We start from the raw sequence: 22787 nt of genomic DNA, 5'->3' as shown, positions 1-22787 counted from the left end.
AGGACAGCCAGCGCCAGGGCTGGAGGTTTTTACCCCTGGATGCCTGTCACTCAAACGGGGCTGCTCTCTCCAATGCTTTCCAGGCATCTCTAGCCCCTCTGGAGGACAATGAGTCTAGAGACTGTGACAAGAACAGGAGAGTCCGGACTGCCTGCTACCTCCTCACAAAAGGCGATGCTCAGGCCATTCACCAGGCAGAGGTGTGCTGAGGCTGCCCTGTGCTGGACAGGTGGACACATGAGTCTCCAGGCTCAAGCGCAGCCTGGTGGGCATCGCCCGACCCATGTGCAGCAGATAAAGCACTGGTCACAGACCTGGTCATCATTTTTCTATAATCGTATTGTTAAGAGTTGGAGAGATGGTTCCACAGTTAAGAGCACTGCCTGCTCTTGCAGAGAACTCGGGATTAGTGCCCCCCCCCCATGTGGTGGCTCACAACCATCTGGAACTCCAGTTCCAGGGGATCAGATACTCTCTTCTGAATTCCAAGAGCACCAGGCATGAATATGGTACATAGAAAGACTTATACTCAGGCAAAATACTTGTACACATAAAATAAAATGGAATTTTTTAAACTTTAAAACTATTTTTTTTTAATTTTTTATTTATTTATTTTTTGGTTTTTCGAGACAGGGTTTCTCTGTGTAGCTTTGCGTCTTTCCTGGAACTCACTTTGGAGATTAGGCTGGCCTCGAACTCACAGAGATCTGCCTGGCTCTGCCTCCTGAGTGCTGGGATTAAGGGCATGTGCCACCAATTCCCAGCTTACACACACATTTTTATGAGCTTAAAAGTTTCAAGCCTTACCTAGGGTTTCTATTGCTGTGATAAAACACCATGACTAAAAACAAATCGGGGAGGAAAGAGTTAATTTCATCTCACAGGTTACACACTCCATCATTGAAGAAGTCAGAGCAGGAACTGAAGCAGAGGCCATGGAGGAGTGCTGCTTACTGGCTTGCTACAACCTGGGACTACCTGCCCAGAGCTGACACCACCCACAGTGTGCTGGGCCCTTCTACATCGATCATTAAACAAGAAAATGTCCTGCAGACGAGCCCACAGGCCAATCAGGTAGGGGCATTTTCTCAATCGAGGTTCCCACTTCCCAAATGACTCTAGCTTATGTCAAGTTGAGATAAAACCAGCCAGAACACGGGGAAAATGCCCATACACATAACATAAAAATAAATAAATCGTCAACAAAACTCCGTTCCTTTCTGTTTTCCCTACCAAGCTCATGCTTACTTTGTTTTTATTATCTGGATAATGCCGCGGTTTGCGCCCCCTGGTGGCGCTGTGCTCTCACTGCGATCGCTGCAGCCGCACGGCGTGAGCCGACCTTGAACGCTGTTTCCCCAACCCCCAAGCCCAGGCAAAAATAAGGCGCTTACTCCGCGGCTTTCCCCTGTAGTCACTTCTTTGGTAGTGAGGCCAAGGGCGGCTCTCAGCTGGGCTGAATTACTCACACTCAGGGAGCGGCGACTCTGCCACCCTGAGCGAGCTTGGGAAGCTGGGCGTTTGTAGGAAAGCGACAGGTGGGAACCAAGTGTCTGGGGTACTAGGAGGCCGGGACCCAGCTCCCCCTGAAGTGCCCATTATTCCAGGGGACCCTTCAAGTCCTCAAACCGCTGACAATTTCCAAACAGCCTAAGACAGGATCTGGGCACTGCAGTCACAAGGTGGGGACCCTGGCCAGCTGTACTTTTCACCCAGGGACAATTCAGGGGCCAGGTCTACAAGCCCCACTGTGCACCCTGTTTGTGTGTGTGTGGGGGGGACGGTTTCCAGAAGCTTTCACCGAGGTAAGGTTGGCTCAACATCCTCTAGATCCTTTCATCTGCTTCCCCAGTGACCCTCACCTAGACTTGGGGTCCCACACAGATACCTCAGAGGGGACCAGAATTGCTCAGAGCTATTATTAATTCCCAGTCCTGGACAGGCCAGCATAAAGCTTAGTGCAGGGCTTGTTTCCCCACCCCCCTACCCCCCACCCCACCTCCGCACCCACCCACAGAGAGAGAGAGAGAGAGAGAGAGAGAGAGAGAGAGAGAGAGAGAGAAAGAGAGAGAGTCACAGAGAGAGAGAGAGAGAGATCAGACTCCAGGATGAGGACGTTTCAAACTGACTCAGCAGGTTTCTTGCTCAAACTAGTCAGGCAGTGGTGGTGCACGCCTTTAGTTCTCGCACTTGAGAGGCTGAGTCAGGTGTGAGTTTGAGGCCAGCCCGGTCTACAAAGCAAGTTCCAAAACAGCCAGGGCTGTACAGATAAACCTTGTTTCGAAAAAACAAATAAGACTGAGTGGAACAGGGACAGAGGTCAGTCAGGGCTGAAGGCAAAATCTAGAACCAGAGCCTGACTGGAGTTTGGGGAAATCTGTACCCTAAACAAATGAGTGGAAGTCCTAATCTCAACATGGTTGCATTCGGAGACAGTTGTTACTTTGTTGTTTGTTTCTGAGACATTGTCTCCTGTAGCCAAAGTTACCCTTGAAGTCGGAGCCTCCTGTTTCCACCTCCCAAGTGGTAGCTTGTGGTGATACATTGTGTGCCCTAATAAAATTTGCCTGAAGATCAGAGGACAGATTAAAACACTAAATTAAACATAGCGGCCAGTGGACTCTAAACATAGAGGACTCAGGTTAGGTTCCCAGCACCCAGATGGCGTTACAGGCAGTGGTGGCACACACCTTTAATCCTAGCACTCGAGAGGCAGAGATCTGTCTGGATCTCTGTGAGTTCAAAGCCATCCTGAATTACATGAGATTGATCCAGTCTAGGACAGAAACAGCCAGGCAGTGGTGGCACACACCTTTAACCCCAGTACTCGGGAATCACACGCTTTTAATGCCAGCACTAGGAAGTGAGTATGGCTGGGCGGAGAAAGGTATATAAGGCGTGAGGAGACGGGAACTAAAGCCCTTTTTGACTGAAGCCCTTTGGACTAGAGAGCTTTCTGGGTTGTGGACTCAGAGGCTTTCAAACAGAGGATTCGTGGAGTTGGCGAGATGAGACGGGGCAGTGGCTTATTCCTTTGTCTCTCTGACCTTTCAGCATTTACCCCAATATCTGGCTCCGGGTTTTTATTATAAGACCACTTAAGATTCGTTACAGGCATGCATCATCACCCAGCTTAGAGATGAAAGCCTTTTAAACAGTTTACAGTCTAACACATGAGCAGAAAGTCTGCACACATTGTCACTTACAGCAACCTTACATGATACAGTAACTGGTCTTTTTTTTTAAGATTTATTTATTTATTATGTACACAGAAGAAGGCATTAGATCTCATTATAGATGGTTGTGAGCCACCATGTGGTCGCTGGGAATTGAACTCGGGACCTCTGGAAAAGCAGTCAGTGCTCTTAACCTCTGAGCCATCTCTCCAGCCCCAAAATTAACATGCTTTTCTTTTTCTTTTCTTTCTTTCTTTCTTTCTTGTTTGTTTTTTGAGACAGTTTCTCTGTGTAGCTTTGAGCCTTTCCTGGAACTCACTCTGTAGCCCAGGCTGGCCTCGAACTCACAGAGATCCGCCTGCCTCAGTCTCCTGAGTGCTGGGATTAAAGGCGTGCACCACCACCTCCCTTTTTTTTAATGTCTTAAGACCCTCTGCCACCCCAGCTCTCAGAGTGTGACAGACTGACTGTATAAAATGCATTGACATAACAGCTCAGTTAATTCCTAGACCAGAGCATTGCATGAGGGAGAAAAAACCCTACCCTGACATATTAACCAAAGGACAGAGAATAAGTCTACAGACCGACCGCAGGAGCTATGTGACGAGGAGTACTTTGTCAATCACCAGGAAAGAAAAGGAGAGGGCGACTCCGAAGCTAAGAGCACCTGCTGCTCTTGCACGGGACTCAGGTTAGGTTCCCAGAACCCAGATGGCATTACAGTCATCTGTAACTTCAGTTCTGGGGGGCCTGATGCCCTCTCTCGACCTCTGTGGATACCAAACATGCATGTGGTATGCAGACACATATACATGCAGTCAAAACACTCATGTAGCCGGAAGTTTCTCTGGTCTGGCCCTACAGATGCTCATAAATAATTACTCAGAGGGTTAATATTAATTACAAATTGTATGGCCTATGGCTCGGGCTCATTATTAACTAGCTCCTATAACTTAATTCAATTCATTTCTATTAATCTATGTATCGCCACACATTCTGTGGCTTTACATGTGTCCCATTACATGTTGTTCCTTGGACGGTGGTTTAGTGTCTTATTCTATTCTCCTTTCTCCTCTCACTAGCTCTTTTGGATTTTCCCACCTGGCTCCATCCTGTCCTTTATTATTTATTATTATTTATTATCCAATGGGAGCCACACATATTCACAGCATACAGAAAGACATCCCACAGCACACTCATACACATAAAAAAAAAATCAGTATGTTTAAAAACTTTTTTTTCAAGACAGGGTTCCTCTGTGTAGTTTTGGTGCTTGTCCTGGATCTTGCTCTGTAGACCAGGCTGGCCTCGAACTCACAGAGATTCGCCTGCCTCTGCCTCCTGAGTGCTGGGATTAAAGGCGTGCGCCACCACTGCCCAGCTAAAAACATGTTTAAAAGAAATCTGACTCTAGATTGGTCCTGTGAGCATGTGGTTAAACCATGTCAACCCAGTTAACAAGTGGCAGCTGGAAGCCTCAGGTTCTTGTGGAGGGTCTGGAAGCAGTTAAGCAGTGAAGGGTTACAGAGGGTGAAGTTCAATCTCCCCTGGGCTGAGCTCCATTTATAACATAACATACGTGAAACACACTATTCGCAAAATTAAGGCAAGAATAGTAATTCATCAAGAGACCTACCTGTGCAAGAGCAAGACTCAGGACTCCCTGGCTAGTCTCCAGAGCCTAGCAGAGGCAGCTGTTTCTCGGGGTGGCCACCAGGTGGCATATAAGTCATGGACAAGAAGGCTCTCAATGATTCCAGTCTCTCTCTTCCCTCACTTGACAGTGTGTGTGTGTGTGTGTGTGTGTGTGTGTGTGTGTGTGTGTGTGTGTGTGTGTGACTGGCAATGTGGTGACAAGCCAGCATTCACATCAGCATCCTAGGAGCTAGCCTGGGACTCGAGGCTGCTTTCTGTAAATTCTGTCTGTCTGTCTGAAGCCTGCAAATTGTTCTTGAAGATGGCCTCCTCCTAAAACTGGAGGATCTCAGGGACGTAGAGCAGTCTTTTGGAACCTGATTTGCTGCTCCCAAGACCAGCTGGCTGCACTATTTCAATGTGTTGAGAGTCTTGGGATGTCAGCCTGGTGCCCTTGGCAATAACGCTCCTCCCGTCTTATTGGCTCCCCCCTTCCCATTAGACTGCTTCCCTGTCTCTACAGCAACCGTGCTATGGACATCCTTGAATGGGAACACGCCATATTATTGTTTTGGTTCTCCTCTATTCTTGCCATCATTTTGCTAACATTGGCCCTCACTTTGTCTTCTTCACCAGTGCTTGTCCAGGCTGGACATCTAGAATGGACTTAGAGCATCTTGGGGGCAATAAAGCTCTTAGCTTTGGGGTCAGTGGCCAGGTACTCATTCACTTGCCTGTGTCCTCAAGTCTCCTTCCTGTCAGCTCTGTGTGTGTGTCTAAGGATCCATCTGGAAGGGACTGATGGCAGGTCATTGTGGCAAAAGCCATGCCAATGATGGTGGGGGCTCACTCAGTCTTTAGTAAAACAGGAGATTGGGTCCAGAGGCACTGCCTGTAACCTCAGCATTCACGATGCTAAGGCAAGAGGATGGAGAGCTAGCGGCTAGCCTGGGCTACATAGTAAGACCCTGTCTCCAACAATATCAGGAGCAAAAGGTGATCCGGACACATACACGTGGGAGGCGCAGGGAGATGCCACCGCTAAGCCATGGGGAGTAACCACCTGCCCAAACCTTGATCTCCTCCTAGCCACCAGGGTCAGCAGAGCCCGTGTGCGTTACGTAAGCCCTGATCTGCAGTCCTCATCATAGCGGTCCCATTACACTCAGGGGAAGACCGGCTTAACAGCTCTGTAGCCTGGAGCAGCCCTCATACATCAGCTCACCCACCTGCTACTCACTCACTCCGTTAAATTCGGGACTATCGTGGGCAGCCCTTGTTTGGGTTCTGGATGAAGGAGACAAACAACAGACAGACAAGAACAAGAGCTGCCTTGATAATCCCACGGGCTGCCCGTAAGAGAGGAGCCAAAGAAAATGGGGTGAGGGGGCTGGAGAGATGGCTCAGAGATTAAGAGTACTGCTTGCTCTTCCTGAGTTCAATTCCCAGCAACCACATGGTGGCTCACAACCATCTGTAATGAGATCTGGTGCCCTCTTCTGGCCTGCAGGGATATGTGCAGACAGAACACTGTATACGAAAGAAAGAAAGAAAGAAAGAAAGAAAGAAAGAAAGAAAGAAAGAAAGAAAGAAAGAAAGAAGGAAGGAAGGAAGGAAGGAAGGAAGGAAGGAAGGAAGGAAGAAAGAAAGAAAATGGGGTGAGGGTTACAGGGACCAGGATCTACCCCCACCTAAGGTCAGAAAGCCATGTTTCATTACTTTCAAAATACCAGCTAAATGCCGGGTGTGGTGATGCATGCCTTTAATCCCAGCACTTGGGAGGCAGAGGCAGGTGGATCTCTGTGAGTTCGAGGTCAGCCTGGTCTACAGAGTGAGATCTAGGACAGCCAGGGCAACACAGAAAAACCCTGTCTCAAAACAAAAAAACCAAAAAGCTAGACTCACTGACGAAGTGAAGCAGGCATTTCATGGGTAGCGGAGGGCTGACGACACACAGGAAGTCCAAGAGGACGGACAGACGACGGAAGGAAGGAAGGGGTGGCTGGAGACTGTCCTGCTGCACTTCCCTCCCCCACATGAGTCAAAACAGAAGCTTCTGTTTCCTCATCGAACCTGTCTCTGGGTGGCTTCATGGGGCCAGGACCCAGGTAGGAGCAAGCTGAAGGAATAGGGCTCAGTTTCATGGAGGTCCATGGTCCCTGTAAAAGGGGGGTGAACCTAAATTCGGGTCCTTTTTGGACCTGTCCAGAAAAGCGTTCTGGTGATGCTGGACTCTTTATTGTCCTCCAGGATCCCCGAGCTGAGAAACAGGGTACCACTGCTGCCCTATGAGGAGAGACCAGTCCATGGCTGGGAAGGGCTGGAGTTGGTTGCTCCCTCCACTTTTGGGGAGGGGTCATTTGAAGAGGACTCTATGGAACCATGTCAGCATGACCATGGCGGTGTTTGGGATACCCTGGGCAGCTTCTGGGCAAATCCCAGTCCCCACCACCACCACCACCACCACCACCACCAAGGGTGGTAGACCCTAGGGGCTTTAGCTCTTCACTTTGCTGGTGACCTCCCCGACCAGAACATCTCACAAGGACAGCAGCAGCTGTGTGCTGCAGTCCCACCTTCTGGGAATCCCCCTCCCCCACCGTGGTAAACAGGGTGCCCACAGACAGGCACACACATGCTCACACCCACTCAGGCAGAGCCCTGCTCCATGTGTCCAAGTGTCACAATGTACAGTTCTGAGCCGATGCTTCTGAGCCCTCCCTCCTGCACCCACCCCCCACACTGAGACGTCAAGTGTGTCTGTGGCACTCATTCTCCAAGTTAGGATGTTCAGAGTGCGCCTGTGGCACTCAGCTTCTTCGAGAAGTCAAGTGCACCGGTGGTACTCGGCTTTATTAGAAAAGTATACCTGTGACACTCAATCGCCAAGTTAAGTTCAAGTGCATCTGTGACAGTTTCCATGCTGAGTTCAAGTGCAACTGGGTGTAGTGGCGCACACCTTTAATCCCAGCACTTGGGAGGCAGAGGCTGGTGGGTCTCTGTGAGTTTGAGGCCAACCTGGTCTACGTAGTAAGAACGTACAAGTGCATCCATGGGACTGAGACCCCTCCGCCCCCTGCTGTCCCCTGCCTCTGACCCTACATGGCACAAACAGCTGCTCACCCATGTATGTGACAACAGTGTGGACAATGGTCAGGTGCCAGCTACCCTAGGGGCTGCCTTCACGCTCACCTGTAGCCTTTAGGAGTGCTGAGCTGCACTCACCAGGGTGCCCAGGACTAGGCATCATGGTCATTACCTCTAGCTATCCCTACAGGACACACATAGGGACACACAAGCCATATGTCTTAGCTAAGGACACTGGTCTAGCTCTGACCCCCATGCCTGGTGATATCTGCAGCCACCACCTGGCACTTGGGATATTTCAATATGCCATAAAGTTCCCATGGGGGTGGGGGGGCATCTGAGGGCACTATCTGGAGATGAGGGCAGGAGAGAGCTGAAGACTGGGCTTAGCCGTACATCTGGGGAGGGGCTGACAGTCTAGGGAAAGGGTCAGAGAGCCAATCTCTCTGACAACCCAAAACCCCTGCCCTCACTGTGACTGGCCGGGTACCAACCCCATGCCCAGTGTCTGTGCTACAGGAAGGTCAGGTCTTCCCCTCTGCACACAGGCTCCCTGCCCTCCTCCAGGGTCCCAAGCCGTTGCCCAGCACACCGGTCCCCTCTGATCCCTGCGGTTTCCGGCTTCACAGTCATTGCTTTGTCCAAGGTCACACTGTTTGCAGGATCTGCCCCTCCCACAGGGATGTCCCTCTGGAACCTGCCTGGGACGATGCTCAGCAATAGAAGACACACAGCAGAGATTGAATTAAAAAAAAAAAATGAGTAAATGCAGTGACACTGGAGGTGACTGAGGTCTCAAGGATGAGAAGCCAGTTACATGGCATGGCAAGGACAGGGAATTCCGAGTGTCGAGGGCCTGGATAGGACTGGATGACGGAGAAGGGGCTGGCTTGCACAGGGGGACTGATGCAGGGGTAGAGATGGGACAAAGCCCGTCAGCGCCTTGGAGACCATGACAAGGCTTTGCTCCAAGGGCACAGAGTGCTGTTCGCGCCTCCTTGTGCTTCTTCCTCAAGGCATTACTCTTCCAGAACAGTGAACACACCTTCCACTCGGCCACAGCGTCAAGCACCAGGGGTATGGATACCCCCCAAACAAACACCCACTACAGAGCACCTCAAAGCCCACAGAAAAGACTTTTTTTTTTTTAAGATTTTATTTTTTTATTATGTATACAGCATATATGACAGCCGGCCAGAAGAGGGCACCAGATCTCATTACAGATGGTTGGGAGCCACCATGTGGTTGCTGGGAATTGAACTCAGGACCTCTGGAAGAGCAGTCAGTGCTCTTAACCGCTGAGCCATCTCTCCAGCCCCCCAGAAGTGACTTTTAATATTAGGACACAGGATGGCCTTGTGTCCCCACAAGGGACCAGGACCATCTGCAGGCTGAGAGTACTGACAGCTGGAACCTGCCAGCTCTTGGTCCTAACCAGCCCGGCTGCTGGGGGGACAGAGCATGTCCTCTCGGAACAGAGTGGCTGCAGGTGTAAGGCAACTCCGTTTCATCCGATGATGTGGAGTGGGGGCCAGCGCTGTGCTGCCCACCCTCCTGGGCCACCTGGGGTCAGGAGGAGAAGGGTGGTGTCTCGGCCAGCGGCCGTGACATGCTCTGGATGGCCCACTGCAGGATGCCGTCGAAGGAGTGCTGGGAGAGAGAGGCATAGAAGTTCAGACCAGCTGGACCTCCTCGGAGCTGGTGCCCACTCCGCCATGTCTATGGAACTGTGACCATCCGGACATGAAGGTGTCACCCGACCTGACCCTCTAATGCATGGTGCAGGACTGAGACCCGAGGCCCCATGGGACATGCCAGTAAAGGGAGGGCGCCTCATCGGGTGCTTTTCTAGAGCAACATATAATCCCTGGGCTTGGCCCCCAGGCTGCCCCTTCCTCTCTGCTCAGGAGTCAGACATCCTATCAGGACTAGGAAGTCATGGGGGGCGGGTGGTCCTCATGTTTTCAAATGCCCATCCATGCTAGGTGACCCATCTGTCTCTTGCACCTCCATAGATCTGCCTGTGCACGGTGGCCCGCCGCATAGGGCGGTCCCCTGACCAGCTGAGCCTCCCAAAGTGCCAGTGGCTGCCTATAGAGGAGAGCAAGAGGGCCACCCGGGATGTGGGAATGACCGAAGGAGTTTGTGCCCTTACAATAGATGGAGCCCTAAAAAGGTCTGGCTTCTCAGTAATTCTCCCTCCCCCTCCCCTTCCCTTTTAGTTTTTAGAAGAAATGCATTCCTGCTATTTCTAAATGTGTGTATGTGGGGGGGGGGGCAGGTGCCTGAGTAGGCCAGAGGCATTAGATTCCCTGGAATCGAATTATAAACAGCTATAAGCCACTGGACCCTGCTGCTGGGAACCAAACATGGTCCTCTGCAAGAGCAATGAACACTCTTAACCACTGGGCCATTTCTCTAGCCCCTCAGGTTTTGGAGATAGGGTTTCATCATGTAGTCCAGATTAGCATCCACCTCATGTTCTTCCTCCATCTGCCTCCCAAGCGCTGGGAATCAAAGACCTGGGCCACCACACCTGACCCGACCCGTCCATCTTATGGTGCAGGAACCTGAGTTGGGAGAGGTAAGAGAGGGGTCTCTGAAAGACCACCCTACGATCTCTCTCTCAATAGTCAAGGGCTTAAGTCCTCCTGGTTCTGAGGTCCTGAGGACAATAGGACTCCCAGGTGCTGGGCTCTTGGGAGGAGGAGGAAGGCTACAGGTAGGAGGCAGCCAGCTTATCTCACGTAGGGCTGTGCACCCTGGGGCTCCTGCATGGAAATGGTGATACACTGTTCCGGGAAGAGCAGCTTTGGGGGCGGGGTGGCCGGGGACTGCTAAGTGCTGCCTAGCTTGAGGCAGTAAAAGGGTTGAGAGCCCAGCCCAGGCCCGGCGACGTATTACCTCATTCAGGAGGGACTCCAGATCATCCCTTTGCAGAACAGACTCGTGACCAGCGGAGTCGTCCCCCACCTAGAACCAAAGAGTTAACAGTCAACCCAACCTAGCACAGGCTGGGATCCGGAAGCAAGGCTCCAGCTGGCAGAAGCAGCAGCCTGTACCCCACCACAGAACAAACTGACAGGGAGATCCTCATGCTGGTGGTGCAGATAGGTGGGGGAAATCGACCTGTCCTATATACTGCCTGTGGCCTTCAGGGCCCCCCAGAGAGACACAGTGGCCAGGACCCAGCCAGTGTCTCTCTTTGCCTGTCACCAGCTCTCAGTGGTCACATGAGCTGTACTTAGACCCGTGCTCCTAGCCATAGCGACACAGCTCCCAGAGTGCAGGCTCCTATCAGGAGCTCACAGCAAAGCCAGTGGGATGGCCCAGCTGCCCAATCTTCCTTGTTCTAGAAGTGACTTTCACTTGCCCATCTTCTCTGCTTGTGTCTAGACTCTAGAGCAGAGTGGTTCTCAACCTTCCTGATGCTTTAATACAGTTCCTCATGTTGTGATGACCTCCAACCATAAAATTATTTTCATTGCTACTTTATAACTGTAACTTGGTTACTGTTAAGAATCGTAAGTATCTGCCGGGTGGTGGTGGCACAGGCCTTTAATCCCAGCACTTGGGAGGCAGAGACAGGCGGACCTCTGTGAGTTCGAGGCCAGCCTGGGCTACCTAGTGAGTTCCAGGAAAGGCGCAAAGCTACACAGAGAAACCCTGTCTCAAAAAAAAAAAAAAAAGAAAGAAAAGAAAAAAGAATCGTAAGTATCTGGTGTTTCCAATGGTCTTAAGCACCCTCTGTGAATGGTGGTTCAACTCACATATTGAGAAACTACGGCTCTAGATGCTCAGCAAAGCTTGTCCCATGACTTCCTGGTTCCTCCACCACTGGCAGAATCCTAGTATCTGTAGGTTCCTATGCAGCCCCCAGATGTTTCTCAGTCACACAGGGCCAGCCTGCGGCCAGGGGCCTAGATGTACCATGGAGATCTGGAATCTAGCACTGAGTTGTGCATGCACTCTGCAGTCTTGCATAGTACATCTTCCCAAGATCTCTCCCTCCCACTCATGAGCCCGAGGGACAGCTAGGGGCCCGAGCTTGGGGCCCATGTCTGCCTGGACAGTACTATAGAGTGGCAGCTGGTTAGAGGTGGACCCTGCTCTTCCCTCCCTGGGCCTCAGATCTCCAGCCCGAGCTCAGTCCCTGCCGGGCCAGTGAAAATAGGGGTGAAGTGGAGATCCACCCGGGTGAGGACTTGGGCAGGTGGCTCTTGGGGTCGGCAATAGCTAGCAGGCTGTCCTCTCCAACTGGAGTCTCCTCTCTCTCTCCTCCCCCCACCCAGGGCAGTAGTTGGTCATCCCGGAGGTCCAGCCCTTCTAATTCCTATTTTCCAACTTCCGCAGATGATCTGGCCTCTAGATGTCTACTAGCTGTCTTGTTTTGGGTTAAGCCAACTGCTCTGTAGGTCCAGAGCTCCCTAAATACAGCACCAAAGCCCACGGACTCCCAGGTCCATAGGAACCCAGTACCAACAGTGAGTTCAGGGGTATTAAGGGTGTTTCCCTTTAAAATACTTTACTTATTTATTTACTTATTTAGCTTTGCTGAGTTTTGTTTAGAAAGGGTTTCATTGTGTAGCCCTAGCTGACCTGGAACTCACTCTGTAGACCAGGCTGGACTTGAACTTACAGAGAAACCAACTTGTCTCTACTTCTAAGTGCTTGGGGTTAAAGTTCTGATCCACCACACCCAGCCTTTGCCTTTTAAATAGATTCAACTTATCAAAATACTATCTATTTATAGAAAAACACTTTATAAAACTAATGGGGATTGGCTAGGTGGTAGTGATACACGCCTGTAATCCCAGCACCCAGGCAGAGGCAGGCAGATCTCTTTGAGTTCGAGGCCAGCCTAGACTACAGAGTAAGTACCAGGACAGCCACGGCTACACAGAGAAATCCTGTCTTGAAGTAATAGGGAGCTGGGTATGGTGATGCACACCTTTGATCCCAGCACTAATCTTTAAAAAAAAAAAAAAAATGTAGTGGTACACGCCTTTGATTCCAGCATTTGAGAGGCACAGGCAGGATACCTCTGCGAGTTTGAGGCCAGCCTGGTCTATATAGTGAGTTCCAAGACAGCCAGAGATCTGTAGTGATACCCTGCCTCAAAAAGATACAAACAAAAAAATCAATGGGACACAAGGTTAGTGGGTACGGCTTTAAATTCTCCACGCCCACAGGATCCCGCTTCAACTGGCCACACACTGACCTTGGCAAGCCCAGGGGCCGGGCGCGCAGAAGTCGGCCCTGCCTCACCAGGAGTGGGAGCCGGATCTGCAGAGCAGGACTTGCAGCGGGCGTTCGTCCTAGAGGAGTGGGGAAAAGCTTGCTGGGGGGTCCGAGAACCTTCAGGTGGGTGGGGACGTTGGCTGCTCTCCCGCCCACGCCACCTCACTCACCCTGGCCGGGCTTCGGTCATCGGGAAGTGGCAGCGCCAATGGAAGGCCGCAGCACAGTGGGCGCACCGCAGCGTGTCCACGCCATCCCCGCACACACCACACCGTGCGCCGGGTGCCGTACTCTGCAGGAGCATGGTTGAGCAATGTGGACGGCAACTCAGCCTGTGCCATGCCCACCATAAGCCCCGTCAACCCTGGTTAACCGGAAACCTCACGGTTGCAAGTCACGTGAGCGGGACTGTAAGTTCTGATGCCTTGGTGACCCTAGCAACTGTCAGAAAGCGCCTTCAGGGCCAGGGTCAGTCCATCCAGCCATGCTCCTGCCAACCCTGGGCTCCAGAAGAGCTTGTAGGAATGTGGCCGCTGGAAGTGGGCAGGGTTTGGGGGATTCTAATTCTATTGGAGACAGCAAGGAGATTCTGCCTTTGCTGTCCTGCCTCAAGGTGGTGGTGGTGGTGGTGGTGGTTGTGGTGGTGGTGGTGGTGGTGGTGGTGGTGGATTTATTGCCCAGATAACCAAGCTAGGCCTTTCTTTCGTTCTTTTCCTTCCTTCCTTCCTTCCTTCCTTCCTTCCTTCCTTCCTTCCTTCCTTCCTTCCTTTTTTCCTCTCTCCCTCCCTCCCTCTCTCCCTCCTTCCCTTTCTAGTTAATTCACTATTCATCTGTGGGTGAGCATGTGGAGATCAGAGATCACTTGCAGAGTGAGTCTCTCCTTGCACCATGTGAGTCCTGGGGATTGAACTCAGGTCCTCAGGCTTGGCAGCAAGCCCTTTTACCTGCTGGGCCACCTAGAAAGCCCAGCTGGATTTGGGCACATCAGAGCTGAGTGGCGGGGCTGAGAGCTGCGCCTGAGTCCCCTGAGGGGCTCTCCTCACTGCCCCTGTGCCTGCCGGTGTACCCCCCTTCCCTTTGTCAAACAAGTTTTTCCTGGCAGACTCCTCCCTGACTCCTGGAAAGCCTTTCTAATTCCTAGCCCCCAGGGGCCACCAGCTGTTCTGACTTTACAACCACTCTGTAGGTCCAGAGCTCCCAGAAGAGAGCACCCAGGCCCCAGGGGTCCCCCTCGCTCACCTGCTGCCCCTCAGTCCCAGCACTTAGCAGAGGGCGTAGTGCTGAAGGTTCCAGCAGAGGCAGGGGGGCTGCAGAAGGGGGGGCCAGCAGGTTCACGTATGTGATGGCTGCCTCTGAGCTGGCTGGGAGCTCCCTGGACAGGCCCCTGGTCCCCTCTGAAGCTGACCTCAGTCCCAGGAGGATCTGGAATGCAAGGGTCAACGCTCAGGGGCCACAGGGCACTGCTCAGTACCACCGGGGAGTCAGGGCTGGGCTGCTGTGGTGGGTTTGAGGTTGAAAAGGCTTGGTACAGCCCGGAGGGATGGCTCAGTGGTTAAAAGAAGGGCATGGGTTCAATTCCCAGCATCCACATGGCGGCTCACAATTGTCTGTACTTCGAGTTCCAGGAGGTCTGACACCCTCACACGGACATGGATGCAGGCAAAACACCAATGCAAATAAAATACATTTTAAGATAAAGAAAAGAAGATCTGGGTGTGTGGCTCCATGGCTCTCAGCAAATGCTTCCATCCTTGCCATTTTAGACCTGGTGACAGTGGCCTCAGGGCCTGCCACAGCAAACTAGGTTTCGAACAGGATGTAGGGCATAACACAACAGAAAGCTACCAAGGCTTTTTGGAGAATTTTAGTAGCGGTGAGGGTGTACCCCGGGTCGGGTCCACAGAGCAGGAGGAATGGAGCCATTGTAAGAACAAGCACCCGAGGGCCCTCAACCCAGCAGGGAATTCACCAGGAAGGTTGTCCAGGCTGGAATAGAACACGGCACTCCAGCAAGGGCAAGTAGAACTCACAGGAAAAGCCAGGAGGTAGGACTGTAGAGGGAGAGAAGTAGTGGGTGACCCAGCATGGGCATACCGGGGTCTCTGCAGGTGGCTCCAGGGGCCTGGACTCCTCAGGCTGGGACAGGTTCTTCTGGACTCTGCCCTGGAGGCAGCAGGAGCATCTCCAGAGGCCACTATACATGAGGCCACCAGTCACAGGCATGCAGGACAAAGCAGAGACCATAGACACCCCCCTCCAACTGCATGGTGGAGGTGCATGCAGGACAAAGCAGAGACCATAGACACCCCCCCCCCAACTGCATGGTGGGGGCGGCTTGGGGACACTCCCTGTCACCATGCTCGTTCACAGATGGGAAACCAAACCCAGGAACGGTGGAGAAGGTTGCCACAAGGGAAGTTCAGTAAGGTGCAGGTTATTTACCCTGGAGGGTGGCCCTGGCCAGAGCGTCAGAGTCCCTAGACTGTTTCTCAGCTAATCGGTAAGAATTCCCCATGCTTAGTAACCTCAGCGTCTGTGCCTATAGGTCTGGCCCAGGGGTACATTGTTACATTGTTTCCATCCTCAGAACACCCACATTCCCCTAGGGATGGGGGTGGGGCCTCAAGGACAGAATGGGGAGGATTGATGGAAGAGGACCAGAGAGACCTGTGAAACAAGGGGCAGAGCCAAGGCTAGACCCCCACAGGCCGCTGCACTCCCCAGAACAAAGGCCTGTGCAGTCAGTGATGGGGGTAGAGAGCGTAGCTTTGTGGTTTCTGTGTCGTCCTCCCAACCTTACCTGGGAGTGAGATTTAGGGGGGCCTTGGGAAAAGGCCTGTGCCCAAGAGAGTTTGGGCTAGGAATCTAGGGTGGAAAGCATAATATAGCCACCTTTGCCTTGGGGCATCGTGCTGTGGTTACCTTTAGGCCTGTTGGCCTGAGCGAGCCATGGGGCAGGGACGGGGAAAGGTGGCATGGAAGGAAAATCCAACCATGCCCATAGCCAGTGCCCTAAAGCGTGGCTCTTCCTGAAGGACCCTTACTATCCATCTGTGGGGTCAGCAGATAAGGACAGTGATGGGTCAGGGTGGCCGGGGGGCACAAGTGGCAAGCCACAATGGGGAGCTCTGCTCACCTGGGGATCTCCCGCAGAGGTGGGGACAAGCAAGCCAGGTGGAAGGCCCTGGGGCAGCCATCACAGCAGATGAGCTCACCTCCGTCGTGGCACACGGCACATTCGTCCTCGTTCTTCTGACCAGGCGAGAGGGGGCCCCATGCAGACCCAGAAGGGAGCACAGTGCCCGCCTGAGAGACCCACCCTGGAGGGGCGTCTCCTGCAATGCTCACCCCCGGGGGACCAGTTCCCAGGTCCCCCCCCCCTGCTCGCTTGTGGGCCCCTGGCTGACCTCTGCGCTGCCCAGTGTCTTTGCAGTACTAGTTCTTGAACAGGCCTAGGGGATGTTCCTCTCGGGAAGAAATGCAAATGCTAGGTACCAGGCAGTCCCCTAGGTGGACCCCAACTACCTAGTAGGACAGCAGGCGGATGGGTCTGTGGGGTTTCCTGTCAGCCCTGGGTACCTACTGTCACTCCGCTAGTTCCCTACCTTATGCTTGTCAGGATAGAGGTACTTTTGAGTCTGGACACCACCTCCTCAAGAAGCTCCCAGATGCCAGGCTATGCTGGCCCTGCCCAGTGACCATTACATCCATTGGAATGCTTCCACAGGGCCCCAGTACCCAAGGCACTTTTGTGCAGTGGGGCAGAACTGGACCTTTCAACCTTTGATGTCTGGGGCCCGCAGAGTGCCTGGCTCTGAGCTGTTGGGACCTATAATCAATCAATGGTGGCAGGTACAACCAGCCAGTGGTGCTGGAGAGGATGAGCTTCGTGTCCCCAGGAAACCCGCATACTCTATAATAGCAGCATCTCTAACCCCGACCCCAGCTAAGATGCTTTTTGTAGTCTGGAGTGAATGTGTGGTTTTATTTTAATATATATAGTTTTGTTTTTCAAGAAAGGGTTTCTCCGTGTAGTCCTGGCTGTCCTGGAACTCACTTTGTAGAACATCCTCAAACTCAGAGATCCACCTGCCTCCTGCCTCTGCCTTCTGAGTGCTGGGATTAAAGGCATAAACCACATCTGCTCTGACTAATTTGAAATCTCCCAATGTGCATCATTGGAAAGAACACTTCCAAGAAAGAGCAGAGGGGGAGGGGGAGGGAAAGAGGAGGAAGGGAGGAGCCCCTCATGAGTCAGAGCTCAGACCTCTGTGTTCCAGGCAGCCAAATGCCCAGGACTAGGGACAGAAGATCTGGTTGAATGCTGGTGGGGAAGCCAGGCTCTCCTGTTCCTGGGGCTTACCTGGTGAACCTGGGGCTCACTGGGAAGGGCTGGAAGGGCAGGGACCCCACACTGCTGGCCCATTCTCTGATCATCTCTACCCTATGAGAGACACAGGATCAGAATGATGCAGGCAGGGCCAGGGAAGATCCATGTGGCCACCAGAACTAGGTGCCTCTGGGAAGCAACTCCCAACCCCCAGGAAGAACTCCTGGCTGTTTTGTGGGGGCGGGAGGCTATCCAAGGCCCAGCTCCCCAGAGATGGACAAGTTGGGTCATACTTACAGCAATAGTGACCTGGGCTCCCTTGGCTCGGACCACCGGCTTTAGGCTGCTACCACCACGGGTCTTATTCTTTGCATTGCTACTGGGATCTTCAAACTTGCTGGGAGTGTAAAACTCGCCCCCAACCTGGATGCACTTCTTGGATCCTCCTGGGAGGAGAGGCAAACGGCCTGAGCTCACACTAGGCATCTGGCAGAACCATCCCTTCCCACCCCCTAACCACAGCCGAGTCTGAGGCCTGGGTTCTGGGTACAGCGAGGGATTCTTTGCTGGAATTTACTGAGATAAATAGTGTCCACTCATAAGCTCAGAATGGGACCTTCTTGGAAACGGGGGCTTTGGAGATATAATTGGTTAAGATGATGTCATACTAGACCCTAACTATATCCAATGTTCTAACAAGGAAAGGGGAAAACAGAGACACACAGTCAGACTAGAGAGACATTGCCATGGCCCAGAAGCAAGCATCACGACAGCGCTCGGGGGGCTGGAGGTTTGGCTCAGTGGTTAAGAGCACCGACTGCTCTTCCAGAGGTCCTGAGTTCAATTCCCAGCACCTACACGGTGGCTCACAACCATCTGTAATGAGATCTGGCACTCTCTTCTGTATATATAATAAATAAATAAATATTAAAAAAAAGAAAGAAAAACAACAGCACTCGGTGCTAGAGACAGAGAAGGGACCCTCCCTAGCCTCCAGCGGGATGGGTGCCTGCCTATACTTCGACTTTGGAATCTGTTGTGATAAGCCTGGAACTTTTTATTATGATATCCCCAGAACAGTTGGACAAGATTCTTGGGGCTGCTCTGATGGAGATGGACCAGGACTGGCATCAGCCCCCAGGCCATTCTGGCTATCCACAGCATCCAAGTCCAGTGTCCAGGACGGAGGAGATGCTGTGGAGCAGATACTGCAATGGTGAGTGACTCTGCCCCCAGCTCTGTCCTGTCCAGATGACATGGGTAGCTGTATAAGGTGACCTGCTAGCCTACCCAGTAGGTAGGCCATTGTGGGAGGAGCCTGGGTAAATATTGAGAGGACTGGACAGGGCATACATGCCTGAGGCAAGGGCAGTAGGGTGTGGTGGGCTGTCCTCAGTGGGCAGTGTGAGCACTTGAGAGAACTGGAGCACGTGGAAAACCTGTCTAAGGATGTCAGCTGTGACTCCGCAGCGCCCACTGATGAGGAGGTGGGCATTCTGTGCCTGAATGCGACAATGGACCCCTGGCCTGACAGAAGATCTCCCCAGGTAGGGGGCCTTCAGCATCATTGCCGATGCTCCAAAGCCAGCAGAACTTCATGAGGCACACTGGCTGCCTTGTCCTCAGCCTCGGCCACGGTTGCTCAAGAGCCAGCTCCTGAGGGCCTGGGTCTCCCTGGCACCCTGCTTCCCACACATTTACCTGACTCAAACACCTGCTGGATAAGGATTCCTTCCACAGCCCCTCGGGTTCCTGGGACATCCCCGGAGGACACCGTCACAGCTCTCTGGACGGAAGCCGACATGGCCTGGATTCCTGGAGAAGGTAGGCTCAAGTGGCTGCCCACGAGCATGCACAAGCACAGGTCTGTGGGACTGCCGTGTTCGCAGAGTGGAGCACAGTGATAGGTTAATAAGTATCTCATGATGTGGGGACCTCATGATGTGCTAGGGGCACAGGGTTCCTTGGCCATCTTGAGGGGTGCATGGGTCTATGGGAATCCCTGGGCTCGGTGTCGGGGTTGACGGTAACAAGGCGGGGCCCAGCTGAAAAGCAGGAATCGTTTTTGCCGTGGCTATGTTTCTGGACCGCCCGGAAGGTTGGGAGTACTAAAATGGGCAGAGATTTGGACGGAGACACCCAGGGCAGTGTGGGTGGGGTGATGACCGACAACACATTTGGAACCAAGGAGGCCCGGCTTTCTTCAGCTTGGGCATCCAGCTGAGGCCAATGGGATCAGATGCCTGCCAACCTCCACACTCAGCCCCTCGCTCTCTCGGTCTTACTCACCATTCCCCAGGGGGAGGCGCTGTGACTCCAAGCTGCCCTCTGGCTTCTTAGGGGGCTTGGTCTTTGGGTGGGAGCCTGTGAAGTGGGGTGGGGGGGAGTAGAGGCAGCCTGGAGGTATCCTCCTTTCTGGGCTGGGGTGGTGCTGGCGGGTCCCAGGGTATATATACAGTGAGGTGGGGGAGAGCACCTGGTAGGGTCAGATCAAGGGTTCCCTGACTCCCTGAGGGTTCTTAAGCTGCGCTAGGCTGCTTCCTTTTCAATGGGAAACGAAATCAAAACCACCTGCCTGCCTCACCACCCAGGAACGCAGCCTTCAGAACAGGAAGAAGCTGAGAGGCGGTGAGCCTCCTCCAGCGCTCAGAGGTGACTGTGGTTCTTAGCAGAGTGGCCCTGGGCAGGCTCCAGTGAGACAGAAACTCCCGAGAGACAGTTGGAAAGGGCCCTGCAACCTTGGCTAGCTCCTCTCCCTGAGTACCTGGGCTGGCAGAGCTCTTGGGGGTCGGGGCTGCTGGTGGGGTAGCCCGAGGCTCCTCTAGGGCTTTTCTCTTGGTGGGGGGTCTGGGTGGCAGTACTGAGACCTTGGGACCAGCAAGGGGTTTCCTTCCCTTCCGGGGCTGGCTGAGGTCCACATCTGCAGCGGGAACAAGGGCCCTCTGTCTTAGAGCCGTTTCCGCAGGGTAGGCTCTAGAACCAGGACACTCTTGAGGAAGGTGAGCCAGGCCTTTGCTCTTTGCTCTTGGTTCCGTCCCACCAGTTCTAGTGGCTCCCCGAAAACACGTTCCAACTTACACCCACAGCCTCCATGCTACCCGCTAGGCCGAGGTGGCAGGCACCATCGTCAGCACAGGCCCACCTTTTGGGAAGCCCTCCAGGATGGGATGCAGGCGGCTGTAGCGTTCCAGATTGTAGTCCTTAAAGAGAACCCTCCAGAAGTCCAGGATGGCCCCACTGTCCTGGGTCAGGAGCCAGGACAGCAGGGCATGGAAGGCCTGGGGGCAGCCCTCCTTCTCCTTCAGCCGGAGTGTCTCCTGGAGTGACAGTATCAGGCTGCCTGTGCACACCCTACCTCCAATCCCTGCTGCCTCTTTTGGAAGGGAGACCATCCTATTCCTGCCAGAACCCTGGACCCTGGGGGTGGGGGGTGGGGAGGTGGGAGTGCACAGGATGTGAGGTTAGGGGACTCACCTGAAATTTGCCCTGGAAAGGTCTCCTGAGGAGGGCTGGGGCCACCCCTAGGCTGGTGTGTGTGTGTCGGGGGTTGGGGGTTGGGGCATGGGGGTTGGGAAGGGTGGGGATGGGTAGAGCATGGGTATTGGAAGGCTTGGGAGGGATCTAGGTTGTGGGGAGAGGAGTGGGGAAACTGAGAGGCGCTGAGGGGCTAGGAGCCCACCTGGAACTTGTCCTCTGGGACCACGTCGTGGTCGGCCAGAGCGTGCAGCAGCGGAAAGGCGCTGTCTACCGCCACCGCGATCTCGGTGCGGTGCAGCCTCAGCAGGCGGCGCAGCGTCCCATCCCCGCCGGCCATCGTCCCGACACGGACTGCGCGTCAGCGCCCCCTGCTGGTCCGTGCGCGCTCGCGTCTCCTTCCCGCTACCTGGGGTGTCTTGGCGCGATCCCCGAGAGGCTCCTGTGAGCGTGTATACCTACTCCCCGGCTGGGGAAAGGCGACGCTGGCCTTGCTCCACGTCTCTGTTATACTTTCAACCAGAAAAGAGCAGAGGCTGCTGTTCACCCTGGAGCCAATCAGGGCCCGGCTTCTGCAGGCTCGGGACAGAGACTGTCCTACCGCTGGTTCATTTCTTGTGGAATCCAGCTGTCTGGGCTAGGAGTAGAGCCCTGGATTGGGGTAGAGGAAACAGGAAGAAGGAAACTGGGGTAGAGGAAACAGAGGGTCCTGTCTGTGGGTAAAAACTAGGACGGGCTGGGAAGATGGCCCAGTGGATAATTTGCCTGTCCGGCAAGCCTGAGGACCTGAGTTATCCCAGTGCTGAGGAGGCAGAGGCAGGAGCCTGGGTAGAGCTCACTGCCCAGACTGAACGGATAAGTTCCAGGTTCCATAAGAGAACCTGCCTCAAAAACTTGGGTGGAGAGTAACTGAAGAAAACACCCTATGCTCACCTCTAGTTCCATACACACAAACATGTGCAAGCATGCACACACACACACACACACACACACACACACACACACACACACACACACTGAATTAAAAAAGAAAGGGGACTGGAGAGAAGGCTCAGCACTTAAGAGCACTTGGTGCTCTTGCAGAGGACTGGGTTTGGGTCTCAGCACCCACATGATGGCTCACCACTGATTCATAAGTCCAGTTCCAAAGGATCCCGACACCCTTTTTGGCTTCTACTGGTATTACATGCATGTGCTGACCAAAAACATGTAAGCAAGACACTCATAGGCATAGAAAAAAATAACTGGGGGGAGGGGGGAGGGGAGGCAAAACTGTGCTTCTTGCCACACCCTGGCTTCCCAGATAGGCTAGTGCCTTTGAGAGCGGCCACAAGAAGAAACCTCTGCAAAGGGCTAGACAGTGGAGCTGGCTGGGAAGCCCTAGCTGTTCCAGACCTGGGGCCCGAGGAATGGAATGAAAGATTCCAGCAGGGCAGAGGAGACGGTCCATCCTGTGTGCCAATGGGTAGAAACAACACATGGCGTCTCTCCGAGCTCAGAGGTGGCCAGCACATTGAGCTGGGGGTCTGTCGGGGTACAACAGTACAACAGCAAGGGGCAAGAGAGAGCCCTCGACAAATGCCCCTGGGCCACTCCTGTCTCCTTCCCCTCACAGTCCGAGCGGCACCCTCAGGACTCACGACAGAGACCACAGGGCAGTGTAACCTGAAGGACAGGAGCCCCAAGAAAATCAGGGAGGTGTCCTGGAGGCAAATGGAATGGGATGTCAGGGTGGATGTCACTGGAAATGGTGCCCCCGGCAAAGTGAGAGCCTACAGCTGGAAGTGGCCCTTTTGGAGCAAAGTTAAATGGTCAAGTTTGTGCTGGGGCCCTAGCCACTGTGG

The 22787-nt window shown here is 53.4% G+C and overlaps 1 protein-coding gene across 1 annotated transcript; it reads right to left on the bottom strand.

Annotated features, from left to right (window-relative positions):
• Positions 1 to 9163: 9163 nt before the first annotated feature.
• Positions 9164 to 21364, bottom strand: Aire (autoimmune regulator). The gene is made up of 14 exons (XM_028860446.2): positions 21149 to 21364; positions 20612 to 20786; positions 20234 to 20389; positions 19759 to 19833; positions 19171 to 19284; positions 17767 to 17915; positions 17503 to 17583; positions 16276 to 16391; positions 15234 to 15333; positions 14379 to 14561; positions 13310 to 13431; positions 13120 to 13216; positions 10803 to 10871; positions 9164 to 9548 (listed from the first exon to the last, which is right to left on the bottom strand). The coding sequence occupies exons 1-14, from the start codon at positions 21281 to 21283 to the stop codon at positions 9468 to 9470; spliced, it is 1653 nt and encodes a 550-aa protein (XP_028716279.1). The 5' UTR covers positions 21284 to 21364; the 3' UTR covers positions 9164 to 9467.
• Positions 21365 to 22787: the final 1423 nt, after the last annotated feature.

The sequence above is a fragment of the Peromyscus leucopus genome, chromosome 16_21 (genome assembly GCF_004664715.2).
Source record: "Peromyscus leucopus breed LL Stock chromosome 16_21, UCI_PerLeu_2.1, whole genome shotgun sequence".
NCBI classification, from domain to species: Eukaryota; Metazoa; Chordata; class Mammalia; order Rodentia; family Cricetidae; genus Peromyscus; species Peromyscus leucopus.
Note: the sequence above shows the minus strand (reverse complement) of the source record. Positions and strands in the feature narration are given on the sequence as shown.